General features: G+C 38.7%; 1 protein-coding gene across 6 annotated transcripts in view; it reads right to left on the reverse strand.

Annotated features, from left to right (window-relative positions):
- The window catches only part of CNKSR2 (connector enhancer of kinase suppressor of Ras 2), a 219,820-nt gene that overhangs the window by 125,430 nt on the left and 75,278 nt on the right, over positions 1–19,112 (reverse strand). For all 6 annotated transcript variants that reach the window (XM_087757718.1, XM_087757720.1, XM_087757717.1 and 3 more), the window contains exons 5-6: positions 16,899–16,940; positions 3,124–3,243 (exon numbers count right to left, since the gene is read on the reverse strand). In XM_087757718.1, the coding sequence (XP_087613844.1) occupies positions 3,124–3,243; positions 16,899–16,940 (162 nt within the window). The remainder of the gene's footprint in view (positions 1–3,123; positions 3,244–16,898; positions 16,941–19,112) is intronic.

A 19,112-nucleotide genomic window follows, 5' to 3' on the forward strand; every position in this document is an offset into this window, starting at 1 on the left:
AATTCCTCAGGAAAAAAAAAACAAAACAACAAACAACAGAAAAAATAAAAAGAAGTGATTACTAATGGGAGCATGTTGGTGATTGCAAAGCAGACCACGTTAATCCATTTCAGAGCTTTTCAGAAGAATTTTCTACTCTGACAACTCCCTTATCACCCTTACTTCGCAACCACTGCAGGCCATATCTCTTCCTGCAGCAACACTCACTGGAGAACACATGTATGCAGCCAGTCACATAACCACACCTGGGCAACAGACCAGGGATAGAGGAAAGAAAAAAAAGGAAAAAAAAAAAAAAAAGCAATACCAAAATGCACCCACCCATAACGTTGCTTCACCCAGTACACAAGAGTTTCCCCACATCACACCCTAACAACATTTTCTGCTTGCCAGGTTATTTAGTCTGTTTTTCTGATAGGTGTTAAATAGTTTTAATATCTGTAAGACATGGTAAACCCTGTAACACAATTACCTTTTCCTTCTGCATTAAGGTATTAGTCTGACAATTTACATTTACCTCTGACTGGTACTTACGTTTCCACAAAAAAAAGGTCAAACACAGTGAAGGAACTATTTGTGCTGATTAAAACATCTGGATAGTGCTCCAATGTGTTTTAAGTTGTAAAAACTCCAACCATTTTCTCAATTTCATCTTGTATTTACCATATGAGTTTAGGGAAATAGCATTGTTTTCCAAACTTTTTATTTCCTTCTCTTCTCCTTTCCTTTTTCTCTCCCTGATCTACTTTAGCTTCTCAGATACTAAATTTGACACGTTAGATATTCTGTTTATGCTAGGTGACGAAAAAAAATCTTCCCAGTTAGCAGCCATCCTCGTCCTTTTCCTTCTACTTGAAGTCTTTCCATCTTTACAGAAGATTTTATTTAGTGATTGGTAGAGTCAGCACAGAACTATCATGTGGGTCAAAAATCTAGAAGAAAGTTGACGATAATCCATATTTCCATCTCCATCATTGCACAAATCCTGGAAGAAGGTCCAGAAGTTATCGAGCTTTACATTCATCCAAGTGCTCCTGATGTGCAGAGGATATTCACAACTCCAAGCCCCACCATCAGTTCTTAAACTGACACACTTAGCACTCAACAGGGAGGTACCGATATGTATTCGCTGTATCTTAATTGAAAGATTTAGTTTTAAAAACAAACACACAAACAAACAAAAAGCCCAACAACCCAAAAGCAAAGCTTTCACACAGAGCACCAACTGACAAAGTTGATCCGTTAGTATGACTCGCGCTGTAACAAACTGAAAGGTATGATATTTACCCTCCCGGCACAAATATATCATCCTTAGTTCCTGCTCCGGAGAGCTCACAATCTAGAGGACGCAGCACAATACAGTGGCAACAGAATAGTGGCACACAGGCAAGAATGAAGGGGAAAAAAAAATTACCATATCAAAATAGCATTGTATCCTTCTAAGGCTTGTATACTGCACAGTTGGTATTTTCCAAATACCATAAATAAATAAAAATACATACAATAATTTTTATGACAATGACATGGTAGTCCTCAGTCAGCATGAAGACCCTGTTCAGGTGGTCCACAAATACATACTAAAAGAAAAAACCCTGCCTTAAGAGCTTCCAGTTTAAACAGACAAGACAGACAGAGGGTATAAAACAGAGGCACAGAGGGGGAAGAGAGTCTCTATCTGATCAGCCACCCAGCAGGAACAGACCCATGAAACACATTCTTATTTACAAAAATACTGCTCCACATTTTTCAGTCACTGGGGGTTGACACCACCCTACAGAAAGACTTAAATGAGGGAAAAAAAAAATAACAGTCACAAGACACAAAGGAAAATAAAGAAGAGTTCAGATAAAAATGGACAGAACTCCAACAAAATGTGGTTGAGAGAAGGGGAAAAACATTTCTTCATTACAGCAGAAGACACGATTTTGAGAGGTTGACTGCAGTGAGCTGGTAGAAGAGATAAAATTACAGGAGAAAGAGAGGGAGGAAAGAATCCATGAAAAGCTGAAATCCTGGAGGACTAGTTTGAAATGGATTCAGAGATAAAAAAGAAAGCCAGTGGAGGAAGGGAAAACAAATAGCAGACTAAAACAAAGGATGGGGCAATATTTACTCATCCAAATGCTTGGGGTTTTTCTCATATTTTAGTTGTGGTTTGACAAAATAGTGGAAAATTAATTTAGGGTATGATTGCTCTAAATACCTTGGCATACCAAATTTGTCAAAAAACCAAACCAAACCAAAACCCAAAACCCAACAACAACCAACCCACAAACCAAAATACTCTCCAAAACTACACCATCTAAACAACTTCAAAAACCTGCTGCAGAGCACAGCAGTAGTCCTTCTTATTTAAGAAAATGGAATGAGAATAAATTTGGTCAGAAATTGCAAAAGCTATTCCATTACGCAAAAAATGGTGAACTGTATTCTGATCACCTTCTACTACCTCCAAGGATTGTGGGAAGAGATATTATTAGTGAGGTATAGTTGTAGAGCTGTAATTGTTATCAGTGTTGGTTTTTTCCATGCAGTGGGTGTTGGATACTTGAGTAAACAAAAGTTCAATGGTCAACTCTTGAACAACAAACATTGCATGGCTGCACTGAGTCTTTAAAAGCACCTGATTAAGCATGCAGAGTTCTTGCAATACAATTCAATAAGCTACTTCTCAGCAGTGCTGTAGAGCCCTTGAATAACTTATAAAATAGCTTTATATCCCAGAGATACTATGAAGCATATTCCAGAATTTGACAGGTTTTGTGCATAAGCCCACGCAAACTTCTTGGTTGAGTTCATCTTAGTAATTTAAATCCCTTCAAGACTTCAAGATCCTAGGACAATCTGAACCATTTTTTCAGAAGCTGGTATAAATGGCAAGAACTTCTCACTCATTTCTTCCTGTTCACTAAACTCTTTGCATACGTTGGTCAGCCTTACAAAATACTTCCCTGTTGGCCCAGCTGCATGAGAAACCAAACTAGCATGAGAAATCAAACTATTTTCAAACTTTAAAATAAAAAAAAGCTAAAATATCCTATTCCTTTGCATACATACAACTTGTTTTAAAAAATGCACTTTCTCATCCTGGATGATGGGTTTGATTAACTGCGTACTTCTTACCAGCCCTTCACTTGGCTTGATGTTTGTAAGCTGGATCACTTCAAGGTGAGCAGACTGGGAAACCAGCGGATCAGAAGAGAGCGAGATAATGTGATCACAGACGCCAGAGAGAGTTTTACACTAGGAAAGAAAAACAAAAACAGAATGTCACAATAAGCATACCATTGCTAACTATTTGCATATCAACCTACAACTTAAACCACTGCATTTTTAAAGTACATATTATATCACATTGCCAAATCTACAAGGCAGAGGAAATGAAGGAGGAGGGGGAAAGGCCTCAGTGAGCAGCACAATCCAAAACCCGTTTTCTGTGATGACCCCAAACTGACAGAGCGTCAGACCAGGAAAGAACAAGAGACAAATGCTTTTGCATCTGAGTAGACAGAAAAAGGGACTGCAAGAGCTGCTCCCATGCACTCTCAGGGTTAGGTACTCCACCTCTGAGCTGTGCGCAGGCACGCAGGGAGCGCATGGTGAGCTCCAACCCCCTCTCTGCCCACATTATTTGCAAAGACATTAAGTGCCCCCAAACCCCGCTGATTTCAGTTGAACGTGCAGATGTTCAGCACAGATGAAAATCAGGCTCTTAACGATGACGGGTAACTCCCATTAACTCTGAAGTTTATTCTATACTAATAAAACATGCTAATTGACTTTGGACTGTTTCTCACGTTCTACTGCTGCCAAGCATGATTTACTATTGCAGGCATGAAGATTACAATAAATAACCACTTCATGATGGGATAACTCTTAAACCTGTTATCCTTGGCAGCCTCTTCGCAGCAAAATAAAAATAAAAAAGTTTCTAAAAAGGCTGGGACTGTCAAACGGGTACTGTGTATCTCCTCATCTCTCAGTCCCTGAACTCCCTCTTCTCAGAAGCAAGCAAGCTGTGATTCTTTCCTATCATTCTCTCATATTTCTGTAAGCAAGTGATTTTTGAGAGTTTCAATGTTTTCTGTGAAGTCCCCTTTCAGTAACTAAAACTGATTTCTCGGTTCAGGTTTCCAAATGCGTGTTTTGTCAGCAAATTCAGGGATTAGGACATTCTTCTGGTCCCAAAACTGTGGGTACCTCCAAAACCAATTAAGAACCAGCTTAACTGCTCTCAAATTCAAAAGATGAAAGCTAACCAGTCTCCTCAAATGACTAGAGCACACCTCCACATGACTGCTGCACCATCCACTCCTCCAAGATTGCAAAGATTCTTAAAGTAGAAAATATCTACAATAATGCTATGAAAAAATATGGAACTGGATATAACCTCCTTGCTAAATCACCATTATAATTCCAAATGCCAAACTACAAATATCTTATGTAAAAAGGAAAGTAAAAAAACTTAAGTGATAAAAGCAAAAAAAAAAATCCAGTGACAGTGAAATCTTAATCCTGTTACAGACCATTACATTGGGATTTTCTCCTCTTTAAATTATTTACAAAGAGTTGGAAGTTTAGGTTTGTATATAGATGGCTTATTTTATTGAACAATAATGTTTCAGAATGAATAAACAAATCAGAATCAAATGGAAAATATAACAAAATTTACATTACCAATGACCTTCTTCCAGAGATAATATTACCTTCAAGCATAGACACACACACACACACACATCCCCTACTCCTTCTGCTTTATCTGTATTTCATGATGCAGGATCATTACTGAAAAAAGGAAGTCAAAAATATATAAAATAGGGTTAAGAATGCTTTGTGTTTTACCTGAATTAGGAAGAAGTGAAAAAGTGAAAAAGTTAACTTTATTGCAAAATTGGGTTTTTATGGCTTTTTGGATACATAAAAATTGCTTTGAGCTGACATTTTAAAAAGGTAAAAATTATATAAAATTCCATAATAAAAATGAAAGCTTAGATTTCCTGTTTGTTTGGCTTTTTAATACAAAGCTGGCACGTTATTTGTATTTTCATCTCTCTTGTAACTGCACTGACAATTATTGAAAAATTATGTTTAGAAAATTACAGAACACTCAGCTCTCCACATGCAAAGTGAAGAGACCTACATTATAAATCATTCTCTGGTGATGAAAACTGAATTTTTCATATATCTTTAGACTTGTATTCACCCACCCATTCTTCCCGTTAATCTCTTCTAAAACTACTAAATTTATGGGGTCCTTAGCAGTTTCAGAGAAACTTCTATTTACAACGTATTAATGTATGATTTTTCCTCCTATTCCCAATTGTTGCATTGTACAGAGATGCCAAAATGCACAGAAAAGGAGTGTTCCTACCACCTAACACAAGGTACGCCAGTTCAAGTTCACAGACGTGGCTCCTCATTAAAAAAAAAGTCCTCGGCTGCCTTGACAGATGATGAGGAAAGGCGAGGAGTGAGGCAAGTCCAGGATGTGCCATGGAACAGAAGCCTAAGCTGAGATGCATTAAATAGCTCCCTGGAGCAGCTGCTCTCCCTCTGCCTCTCCGTGAGAGGGGTACAGACAGTCTATACAGCAAGCCTATGGAGGTCAGCATTCCAATACGGTTATATTGGTTGCAATCCTAAAACAAGGTGGTGTGAATATTCCCCAAGAGGAACTCTGGGAATATTGGATGCCAAAATGACCAAGTTACTACAATTAAAAAATCTGCCATATGCTGCTATGCATTTCTAAAAGATTATTGTTTTTCAGGTATTGTGGCTTTCGTTCCATCATAGATATTCATACCGCCCTCCAACAGCATGATATCGTGCCCATTCTAAGCATAATAAATGAGCCGCAGCAAAGTCCCTAGAGAAGACCCTACGATTAGAGGATGCTCTTTCAGATTAAGGCTTCAAATTCTATGACCTTTCCAAAATATAAACACTCATTCAACACGTGGGGATGCATACATAACTGTCTTCTAGAAAAATGATATTTAGGGGCAAAACTCTGCTGCATTATTATAAGATCTCTTCCACTTCATGAGTACCCAGATCTGACCAGGGTGAAGACAAAAGTTGACAACAGAGAACTTTTAAAGCTCCATCAAATGTTATCACGTTTATTACCATGTATTAGTATTAGAGGTGACTGGAAACAGGAAAAGAAAATGGAAGGCATAGAAAAGTGAAAACAAAAGTCCTTGAATTACTTCTCTCATTTTCTGACCAACAGAATTAGCTCTTTTTCTTCTAATAGAGCACTAGTGGGCCCGTGTGCTTCAGTAAGACAACATGCCATGAACTAACTCCACTCATAAAGAGAGTTTCTCAAGAAACAGTCACTCTGGATAATGAGACCTAATCACAATGTCGTCTGCTTAGTAATTATGGAATAGTTCTGTCCAGCAAACTCATTTCATTAAAACATGTTTTGCTTTGCTTGTGAGAACTGTCCTTTCCTTTGGAGGGGAAAGGATGTTTGCTGTAGGAGGATTTTGAATTTAAGGCTCACTGCTATTGCATAGCAAACTGGTATATTCATGTTGCCCAGACTTCCAAGGAATGACTAGCTAATTTGCTTTTAATTAAACTGCTCATCTAATTTCATAATACTATGCATTTTATTTCAGTTTTCTTGTTCCCTCATAATTTCAAGACCTTGGGAACAAAAACCAATTTTTTTAGAAGATGGGTCTGGGTTCTGCCCAACCATCCAAAACATTCAGCTGCTACAACAAAATGTCTAACAACTCCTTTAGTTTTCTTCTGAAAGTATAAGAACCCTGTTTGTGTTAGAATACCTACAGAATCTTACAAGCCTCCCTTAACTATTTTTACACATTTAAATTACTATTACACACTTAAATCATTTCGGTTAAATACTCCTTGGTTAAAGAGTTGGACTGTAAGTAGGATCAAGTGTCTATTGGGCTTGTGTGAAAGGCAAATTTTCATGAACTCTGAGCTTTCCCAGTGCCAGGACAGAAGGTGTCCCCTCCCTACTGCAAAGACAGGGTAGATGGACTGTCACTGGAAACACATCCAGAGGCTGACACAGGCAAAATAATGCATTTTTGCTTGCCTTTACTCTCAAAAACATCTCATTCACAGTTTGCGGGTTGTTTTCTTGTGTGTATGTGTCTGTGGAGAACGGGAGAAGGAAGAGGAGGGAAATTCAGCCCCAGGAACATATTGGAGCTTGGATGGCTCTGGGATACATTCATAGCGTACAGCTGTGTCAGTTTACAACACAGTTTAACCAGTGGCTCTGAATGTAGTTACCGTCCAGTTCCTGCCCAGATCACTGCTCTTGACTTCATTGGCCAAGGCTTTTTAATATACCAATCAGCATAAATCAGCATACAGACAAAAGAGCCTTTTCTCCAGGAGCATGCTTCCTCCCTACTAGGCCTCTTTATGGAAAAAGACCTTGGACCTGTTCAGTGGATCAGGACCTTCCATGGCAAAGATGCTGCCACATGGTGCAGGAACAATGTTAAGTTAATGGAGGTAACTGTATTTAGAAAGTTCCCAGGTAAACTGCCTTTGACTTCCCTATGCTCCTCTTCCTAAACAGTTCACACTGTAGCTCATCGGGTTCATTCCATATTCATTCAAGCAACAACCCTGCCTAAATCTAAAGTTATGTTTGATGCTCCTGTACTTCTAGCTTGACTAAATTTTCCCTAAGCTCCCCAGACTTCACTGGAGCTTTCACCTTGGCAGATGCAAAGCCAATTTGACAAATTATGTAGGTGCAAGAAATACGTGTGTGTGTGTGTGTGTGTATTATTACATTTTTATTATTATTATTTATTAATTAAAAGTTTTTAAATTATTATTTTATTTGACGGGAAGTAATGGACTGACATAGTATTTTCCATGTAGACTACTCAATTAATTTGAGTGGAAGAAAAGCACACAAACAGTGCACTTTTGCTGCTCATTTTGATCCAAACAATTTATGAATGCATTATTTTTCAGCATAACTATTCAGCACAAGCTGTATCATAGACTTGTATTTTAGTTTCACTAAAATCGGATGACAGTACAACTCACCTTTTCTCTCAAATAGTAGTTACCTTTTGTTATTTTGTAAAACTACATTTCTGCTTATGAAAACATTGTTAACAGGATCAGGATTCTTTATCTTTTGTAACTGTTGATTCCTCACTGCAATCCAGTACTAGCTACAGTAAGTCACACAGGAAAATGAGCATCCAATTGCTTCTACAAAAATCAGCAAGCATTAAAAATGCCCGGCCTTTCTCAAGTTGCACTCAGCTTTCAGTGTGCAAGGTATCTGAACAAAGAAAAAGCATTTGGCCAGGCTGGGGAAAAAAAAAAAAAAGGAAGATACAAAAGATTAACTGAGAGAAATTTTCTCCTTTTGTCACGCAGTCCCTGTTCTCACTATAAGCCTTACAGTGATGACTTCAGTCCTCTTTTGCGGTAACTCATCACTGCACTTTAGTAATAAATTCTCCTCTCTATTCAGTGACAAACTTATAATTGCAGATTGAAGCTACACCACAGTCTTTACGTGCAAAGCTAAATGATTCAAAGGAGGATGAAAAATATCACTACACAGCATCTAGTTGTTTGGTTGAAATTCAAGGGGAAACATTTCCTTTCACTCAGTAGGCAACTGGTTTACACCCCAGAGCATAAAGAGTGGAAGATAATACTTAGCTTCTACCTGTATTTTGGACTGTAGTGTACCAGTTTCTAATAGATTTTCCACAATTGCTCCTTCTTTCAGCCAGGGGGATGAGGACCTAAAGGTGACTAAATTGGATTTGCATCTGTTCTGATTCTCTGTGGCTATTTCAATTTGTGCTGGGAAAATGTCGGTCTTCTGCAGCAGAGTGGAAGTACTTAGGGACATGGCTAGCTTCAGGGGCCTCCACAAGCCATGGCCTTTTCCTCCATCTGTTCCCTGTTTAGTTCAGGCAGCTCTAGGGTCACAAAGCATTTCTGGTCAAGCAAACAGACTTGTCTTTGTTCCTATCCTTAATTTTACCCAGGCTAGTGACCAATCTTAAATCTATCTTGGCAAGTATTTGCCATACTGAAGCACCCTGGCTTAAGCACATTCCCAGGGCTGAGGGCAAGAAAAACACCAGCGTCCTCCATCAACTCTCTCACCTACGTTATTTAGATGAGGGATATGATGCCAATGAGACGCAAAGACCTTCAGGGCTAAAGGTAAGAAAAAAAATGTCTTGGCAATGTTAATCTGTTTGGAAAAAAAAAGCTCAGTTAATTACAACTGACCAAGACAAAGCAACCTGCTACATGACCATTCAGGATGAAGTCTAATTAGTTATCTTAAGCCAAACCAAATAATTATTAATCAATTAATTTTAGTCCAAAACAGTTGTTGTACTGTAGGGAATACAGCAGTAAATCTGGCAATCTTAGAACTAACTGGGCCTGGACTTGCGTTTGTACATACATGAAGTTTAAACAGTGAACTAAATCTTATTTTGGATACAAAGAGAGAGGCTTCTATTAGAGAGAATTTTGCTGGGCCCGATTTGCAATGTATAGACTCTTGAAAGGAAGCAGGTGGTTACTTTTTCTTTTTTTTTCATTAATAAGACTATAAAAATGATACCTTTGACTATGCATTTTTAGTCGATCATAGTTCTATAACAAATATTCAAATATAGTGTGCAGGAGTGAATTATCGTCACTGTGGTTTCTGCAAGGCTCTTAGGAAGAACAGAACATTCTGATACATTACTTGTTCTTTTCTTTTTCAATTTAGTAACTCTTTTTTAATTTAAATAGCTCATTTGTTTTTCAAAAACTTCTGAATATTAATTTTACTCTGCAGTTCTACATTCTACGGTTTTCCAACTCAATAAAACTATAGTTTTTGCAGGAAAAGCAGTGTAATCTTAAGAAAGTGAAATTCCTTAGGAAAACATTCTCTTTTTTTATAGAATTAAATTAAAAAGAAAATTCAGTTAAAACTTATTATTAATCTGACTGGAGCCCGGCTTCTACTTTCTATAATTAGTCCTTCTTGCTTTGCTCTCACTTTAATACTCTACTGCTTCACATGGATTAATCTGAACTAGATATTTCCATCATATACAGCCTTGAACAGCTGGATGGAATCAATGAATTATTCTTCAAAGATTTTAAAGATCCATTCAGACTTTCACAACGATTAACTTATAACTCCCCAAGTAAGCAGAACTGATAGCCTTTTAAGCTGAGCAGTTTTCCATACATTTTATCATCTCAAGTTAAATCAATATAAAGATTTTAAATATAAACTAGCAAGAGCATACTAATTTCGAATTTTGAAGCAAACACCACACCCATGGCTTATCCTTTCATATTTAGCCCCACTATATTTTAAAACCTGTTCTTAAGTTATATTTTCTATTGCTATCTACTTCTGTCGATATTATTTTCTGGTGATATTTACTTTCTGTTTCTATTAATAAATTATTAAAATTATTATTATTATTTAATTATTTATTTATTACATCGCTTACTGAGCAAAAGGTAACCTGGAAAAAACATACTGAAAAATGAAGTGGCAGAAACATGAAGCATTTCTCTGTATTCATGAATATTTCAGAAGCATCAACATTTTAATGAGCAAAAACCAATACCTGATTCCTGTGTGGTTTTATGCTTCTTATTCCACAGAAACCAAGTGGTTCTGTGAACGAATTTACAGAAGAAAAAAAAACTTTAAGAAATGTAGTTGTCTTTAAAATAATTGTTTCAACACACCTGCAATTCTAGAGCAGAAAATTATAGAGATTTTTCCCAGACACACTTTGCAACTCTATCTAGAAAAAATAAGCAAGTTGAAGTAGGTAATTTCTTCTTAAAACTTAATCAGTTTTCCATAACGTGTTTTCCCTTTAGATACATTTCATGTGCTTAGTTGAATAACATAGATTAGTTTACTACTTAACCTAATATTGTGAGTGACAATCAAAATGCTTTTATATAGCATTTGAAACTCAAATTGCTTGGAGTAAACAAAAATATTTCTTTCTTGATTACAAGCTGAAGCTATACATTTCTGTCTCCACAGAATACCATTTCTTAAATGTATCAGTGATATCTAAAAAGCTAACATCAGAATAAGTTTATTGACATTAAAACATATTATCTATGGACAAGGTGATTCAGCAGTCTCTCCACATGAACACTCACACTGCCATCTCTGAAAGAAAGAGGGCATTCATTTGCTTTTCCAAAGAAATTACTGCCATTAGAATATGAGCACATTAACTATTTTTTGGCCCTACTTAATTAAAGCAAACCAATCAGTCATTTAATTGAGGATCTTGCCTTTGGTAAGGGATGTTGATTACTCCACCATTCTTTAGAGGAAAGCATGAAGACTCAGTGACAGGTTAACTTTGGAGGTATCTATATATGCACTTCAGTAGCAGCAGAGTGGTCTCACATCCCCACACATCCTCTTGCCCCCTGATTTGGCACAAAGTAGGCTCATTCCAGGGGGAACGGGACAGAATCCCCACAGGAGATGTGTGCTTACAGAGCTCCAGCCCCAGAACCACGGCACACAAGTTCAAAATAACAGTTTAAGCCACGTGAACAATGGAGATGTTCAACCCAGAACACAGGTTCAACCTGAAGTAAACCACTGGACCACCAATAGGTAATGCGGACAAAAATCAACTACTTTGATCCAATGATCTGCTCCTAAGGTGGTAAGTTTCTCAGTGTCCTAAAGAATAAGAGTATATAACTGTCTGTGCTGGTTTTGGCTGGGGTAGAGTTAATTTTCTTCATAGGAGCTAGTATGGGGCTATGTTTTGGATTTGTGCTGAAAACAGTGTTGATAACACAGGGATGTTTTAGTTACTGCTGAGCAGTGCTTACACAGCCTCAAGGCCTTTTCTGCTTCTCACCCCACCCCACCAGCGAGCAGGCTGGGGGTGCACAAGAAGCTGGCAGGGGACACAGCTGGGACAGCTGACCCCAACTGACCAGAGGGATATTCCACACCATATGATGTCATGCTCAGCAATAAACTAGGGGGAAGGCTGGCCGGGGGGAGCTGCTTGGGGGACTGGCTGGGCATTGGTCGGTTGGTGGCGAGCAATTATTTTCATTTGCATCACTTGTCTTTCTTGGGTTTCATTTCTCTCTCTTTGTTATTTTCCTTTTCATTATAATTTATTATTATTATTATTATTATTATTATTATTATTATTATTATTTTATTTTATTTTATTTTATTTTATTTAAATTATTAAACCGCTCTTATCTCAACCCATGAGTTTTCTCACTTTTACCCTTCCAATTCTTTTCCCCCTACCCTGCTGGGGGGGGCGGGGAGTGAGCAAGCAGCTGTTTTGTGCTTAGTTGCTGGCTGGGGTTAAACCACGACACTGTCATTTAATTTCTTTTCATTTCTGTAGCCGTAGTTCTTTTTTACTTATGCAAGAAGGATCTCTTAAAATTTGACTTCAATCCTTAGTGGGAACAATAGCTTGCAACAAGGATTTCCTTAGGCTAATTGCTAATTAGTTGTATTGCTTTTCACTTTTGTGGGGAACCTTGTTTCCTTGTGTTATGAAGAGAACGTGGTACGTTAAATCATACAGGGTGAGCCCACGGTTTTGAATTCAATTTCCCCCTTTAGTCATCCCAGCGAGCACAGCTATATGTTGGTATCTGATCATTCAAAGGCAGTTGGATGTCATGCTGGCCAGACCCCACTTCTGTTACCTCCAGGAGTTGGCATGGTTTGCAGATGGGAAATGTACTCAGAAAATGGACTTGCAATAGCTTGGTCTTTGAATTTAAGAAGAGAGAATTTACTTTCTCTCTCTATAATATCTGTGTGCATGCCCTCTCCTCCCAATCTGTCCTAGTTCTCCCAGCATTTCTCATTCAAGATTCTTTCTACGCCTTTACCAAAATCTACTACTATTCTTTTTATATCAGAGAACCCTCTTTTTAACATTCACCTCTAAATTTACTGGATGCATGGTCTGTAACAGGAGATTTAAATTCTTAATCACCCTCTAGAACAGCTTCAATCCAATTTGTACACATGCATTCAAATATTGTTATCTCATAAGGTATCTAATGATCTCTCTTCCTTGACAGTGGCATAAAAATACCAGGCACTCTCTCAAGATCTGGACATCAGTAGGCTTCTCCCCTGTTTTTTTAGTCTACCTGTTAGATTGCTCCTCCCCAGATTGTCTAATGGGCTAAAGCCAAACCTTTCTCTGTCTTCCAAGGAGAGGGGTTAGAGGGAACGGTGACTGCTTTCAATTCCAATTCTGTCATCAACCTTTTCAGCTGTACTTGTAAAATACTCCCTTTCAAATTCAAAATATGATTTCAAATCTCATCTTTTAATTATTCAATCACAGATTTGTCTCTTTCCTTGATTGCTTTTGGTCAGCTTTTGCTCCATGAAATCCCATCCGTCAGTTGAAATGCAACATGGTCAGAAAAGATCCAAGTTACATGTAATAAATATAGCCATTTTTAATCCTAGGCTTCAGTAAAACATTCAACGCTCTGTTCCTGTTTCCTTGCAAGCTTGAGCACTAATTGTAGAAGCTAATTAAGCTCTCCACAATATGTCCTGTCACCACTATGAAGTTTCTGTGGATTAAAGAAATAAGCCTATGTGAGTCTGAATGATGTAAGATAATATAACTTTTCAAACCTATCTCAAATTTGTGCACTCACATATCTTAAACAGTTTCCTCAAAATTTTCTGTTGAAGACTATATTAACTGATGCTTCACCAGCTCTAAACACTGTCAGCTCCCTTTGCAAACATAGAATCATAGAATCATAGAATGGTTTGGGTTGGAAGGGACCTTAAAGATCATCTAGTTCCACTAGACCAGGTTGCTCAAAGCCCTGTCCAGCCTGGCCTTGAACACTTCCAGGGAGGGGGCATCCACACTTTCTCTGGGCAACCTGTTCCAGTGCCTCACCACCCTCACAGTGAAGAATTTCTTCCTTATATCTAATCTAAATCTACCCACTTTCAGTTTAAAGCCATTACCCCTTGTCCTATCACTACATGCCCTTGCAAGAAGTCCCTCTCCAGCTTTCTGTAGGCCCCCTTGAGGTACTGGAAGGCTGCTACAAGGTCTCCCCAGAGCCTTCTCTTCTCCAGGCTGAACAATCCCAACTTTCTCAGCCTGTCCTCAAAGGAGAGATGCTCCATCCCTCTGATCATCTTTGTGGCCCTCCTCTGGACCCACTCCAACAGGTCTATGTCCTTCTTATGTTGGGGGCTGCAGACCTGAACACAATACTCCAGGTGGGGTCTCACGAGAGCGGAGTAGAGAGGCAGAATCACCTCCCTCGACCTGCTGGCCACGCTGCTTTTGATGCAGCCCAGGATACGGTGGCTTTCTGGGATGCAAGCGCACGTTGCTGGGTCATGTCGAGCTTCTCATCAACCAACACCCCCAAGTCCTTCTCCTCAGGGCTGCTCTCAATCCATTCCCCGCCCAGCCTGTATTTGTGCTTGGGATTGCTCCAACCCATGTGCAGGACCTTGCACTTGGCCTTGTTAAGCTTCATGAGGTTCGCATGGGCCCATCTCTCAAGCCTGTCAAGGTCCCTCTGTATGGCATCCCTTCCCTCCAGTGTGTCAACCACACCACACAGCTTGATGTCATCAGCAAACTTGCTGACAGTTCTCCAATCCCACTGTCCATGTCACCAACAAAGATGTTAAACAGCACCGGTCCCAATACCAACCCCTGAGGAATGCCACTCGTCACTGGTCTCCACTTGGACATCAAGCTGTTGACTGCAACTCTTTGAGTGCAACCATCCAGCCAATTCCTTATCCATCAAGTGGTCCATCTGTCAAATCCATGTCTCTCCAATTTAGAGACAAGGATGTGGTGCAGGACAGTGTCAAATGCTTTGCATGAGTCCAGGTAGATGACATCTGTTGCTCTTCCCTTACCCACCAGTGCTGTAAACCCATCGTAGAAGGCTACCAAATTTGTCAGGCATGATTTGCCCTTAGTGAAGACATGTTGGCTGTCACCAATCACCTCCTTATTTTCCATGTGCCTTAGCATAGTTTCCAGGAGGATCTGCTCCATGATCTTGCCGGGCACAAAGGTGAGACTGACTGGCCTGTAGTTCCCTGCCTCTTCCTTTTTTCCCTTTTTAAAAATGGGGGTTATGTTTCCCCTTTTCCAGTCAATGGGAACTTCACTGGACTGCCACAACTTCTCAAATATGATGGATAGTGGCTTAGCAACTTCATCCGCCAGTTCCCTCAGGACCCACAGATGCATCTCATCAGGTCCCATAGACTTGTGCACCTTCAGGTTCCTTAGATAGTCTCGAACCTGATCTTCTCCTACAGTGGGCGGTTCTTCATTCTCCCAGTCCCTGCCTTTGCCTTCTGTGACTTGGGCAGTGTGGCTTGAGCACATGCCAGTGAAGACTGAGGCAAAAAGGTCGTTGAGTACCTCAGACTTCTCCATATCCCCGGTAACCAGGTCTCTTGTTTCCTTCTGGAGAGGGCCCACATTTTCCCTAGTCTTCCTTTTATCACCAACATACCTATAGAAGCTTTTCTTGTTGCCCTTCACATCCCTGGCCAGATTTAATTCCTAACCTGATCCCTGGCTGCTCGGGATCCTTTTGCTAATTTGTAAAAGATACATGCTGTGTATACCAGATGTCAGAACTCTTGGCTCTTACAGCAGAAAACAAGCATGTATTGAAAACCAGGCTATGATTTCAAACTTATAGCACTTCAACTTTTGCCAAGATTATGCAGTTATAAACTTCATTACTTAAATACTTGCAGAGATCAGCCTAGCAAAGATGATGATGTCAGCCTCACTAAAATTGCTAATTCTTTGTGTCCCACAGGGGAAAAATGTCAATGAAACTTAAAAATACAAGGAGGCGTTTTATTCCACATCACTGTGAAATCAAAGCATCAAAAGCTTATAAAATTCAGCTTGCCAAGCATTTGATAGGGGAGCACTGAAGAAAAAAAAAAAAAAAAAGGTATAGCAAAATTTACTGGGAAGCTCACCTTTTCAAATAAAGAAATAGAGTATTTTCTTACTTAAGCTCCAGTAATAATAAAAGTAAGATATCAAAACCTACCTAAATGTGAAATAGTGAATAAATTAAACCAAATCATTACTCACTCCTAGAAAGAATATCTTTGTATCTAACTTTTAGAAACAAGCTCTGGGTTAACTTAATACTCATTAAACTACAGCCACAACATGAAACACAATTTTATATCTAAAACTTAGGTGCAGTTTTCAGACAAAGTTTACTCAAGCTTTTGACTCTCCATCCACCCAAGTACCAGCCTTACAAACTCATCCTGTGTTCTGATGCCCTGATGAATTTCATCTGCTTTATTTATTATCAATAGCACTACAGATTCTAGGAACAGACTGTTGTATGTATGATGAGAATTCAAAAGGAAAGAATTGCATTAATTTTCCTATCACTAGACTAGCTCCATGCTCCTATGAGGAATACAGCTGTATAAATGAAGCTGTATCACTAACATAAATATATATGATTTCATAGAAGCCTAGCAAACAGCTCTCTCTTGAAAAAAATGCCATTTTTCAAAGTCATTCTTCTGACCATGGTTTACAAATAACAGATGGGCCTGAGCCAGACAAACACAAGTCCTTGCAAAGTTCCTGGCTTCTCATATGCCAAGTTCAGCTTCCATAACATCATTACCTATTCACAAGTAGTTCCATACATTCACTTAGTCATACTCAGACTAGTTCATTATCACACTGGCACTGCATAGAAAAAGCACAAAACACACAGCTCTATAATTCTATGTAGTCTATACAAATACATTTATTAATAGAAATCCAAACACTACTCACCACATGAAGAATTTTATTCTCTGTTTCATATACTGTGCAATCCTGAAAAAGTAAAGCAGAAAAGGCAGGTTAAATTGATCCAATCATTCACCCTTCCTAGATTTATCTTTAAAAAGGATTAAACTGAATTGAAAAGTCTTTAGGATAAAACAAAAGATTTCAAAGTCTCAAACAGAATAGAAAGATTCATGTGACCAAAGTGTGAAGCCACCACAGAAAGCAAATAATGGTAAATGTTTATATCTATGCACTCGTTCTTGTTGCTTCCTTCCTTGAGACAGATAACGATCTTCCTCCACTTTACATCCTTTTGGCACATGCCAGCTAGTCACATGTATGCCAGACAAGTGGCTTCTACCAGCAGTCCCTGACCATGGACAAAAATGGTCCGCTGCTAGTGGTAACATTGACAAACAGAGGTACCAGCAATAGTCCTAAGTAACTACTACAACTACTAAGCTGAACAATTCTTGCCGAGCTGAGCTGACATGCTTGCATACCCTGCCAAAGAAGAGAAGGAAAACCCTGGGAGAAGGAAGAACAGAAAAGGGAACCACTGGTTGTTTATAACACTCTATGCAATGGGAGGGAAGACAAACGTGGAATACAAAATGCACAGGAAACTTGAGTCGGACCATCTTCTTACATACAGCCTGCTAGGGAGCTGCATGCACATTGTTGTCACCTTATGTAGCATGTGAGGCAGTTTCCATAAGCAAGATTAACAGATCAGAGGCTGGGGGCTGTGCAAGTTTTTCTGACAGGCCAAAATCTCAGAGGATATAGAGAAATGGAATTAGTAAGGCAGAGAGCACATGAAATACAACATTGGTGAAAGAGCCACTCTTTTCTAAGTTCATCAGATGCCGTAGCTTTATGGTAACTAGGGCAAGCTCTGTTTAGAACTGATGCTTTATATCCTACCTAATAACCCACATGAAAAATGTGACTAAGTTTTCATGTTTTAAGTCTCATTTTTAAATCAGTTTATCCTGTTAGAAAAACAACTTTGTTATATGCAACCGTTTTTAAAAAATGAACTTTTAATCCATGAAATGCTTCTAGTGTTACTCAGGCAAGAAAAGCCAATGTGTTCTTAAGCTTTATATAAAGCAACCTATGCAGAAGCAGCAGGTTGATCAGGGAGTATTTTCCTAATAACAGGTGTTGGCATTCAGGAAACATTTGCCAGTAAGTACAGCCGGAAAGAAAATCTAACACGTTTAATTATATGCAGACATCAATGAAGTATTTGCAATCTTAGTAGCAAAACACACATTTCATTGTTATATGTGGGAGGGCATGTAACATTTTCAATCTGGATACATCTACGTTCTGCATGGTTTCTTATGAATCATTTTGCAAAAATAGCAGGAAGGGATTGCAACATTTATATTGAAAAAAAAACCCCGTGCTTTTAAGCAGACATAATTATTTCATTGGTAATAGGAAGAGCTTACTATAAGTTTAAATATTCAGCCTAAAGAGGATACTGTTTGAGAAGTCTCACCTCTAAGGGAAGAAGGATTCTGGGTTCTTAAATGCTGTAGAGGTTTATTACAACCAAGAAACCAATGAATAACAGAGAAACACTGCTACATCCTTGAAATTAAAATCTTCCACACAATCATGAAAGAAACTAAAGAAATATGCTTATTTCTGACAAACCAAGCGTATATATATAAATGAAATATTTCTGAATCTACAAAAGACGGTAAAGCAAGTGGAAAACTTCTCAGGCATCCAGTCTATATATAAGGGCAGGTGGCCTCACCCTTAAATTCTCTCCTCCACACACAATTGCCTACAAATCCAGGGTCTGAGAAGAGGAATTGCTAAATGAGTTCATCACATAGCAGACAGCTGATTGTTGATGCTGCATCTTCATATCCAGGCAAGATAAAAATTAGCAGTTCAGTAAACCATAAAAGACAGAAAAACTGGAGAACAGCAAATGCAATGCTTAGGTAAAAAAAACAATTCCAAAATATTTTCCATACATGAATGGGATCCAACTAAATATAATTCAAGCATGAACTCAGTGAAACACGCAGGAGTGGAAAGATCCATGCCGGCATAGCCCAGAGCAGCCCTAAGTCTAGGATTCAAAGAAACCTAGAAAAGGTCACCAAGCTGATCCCCGCATCGTAGCAAGCTCTTTTTAACTTCCTGCAGCCAACCCTAGAGATGAGGGCTGAGACTGCTGCTGAATGA

The sequence above is a fragment of the Nipponia nippon genome, unplaced genomic scaffold (genome assembly GCF_047370975.1).
Source record: "Nipponia nippon isolate SJK-2023a ecotype South Korea unplaced genomic scaffold, ASM4737097v1 scaffold_2, whole genome shotgun sequence".
NCBI lineage: Eukaryota > Metazoa > Chordata > Aves > Pelecaniformes > Threskiornithidae > Nipponia > Nipponia nippon.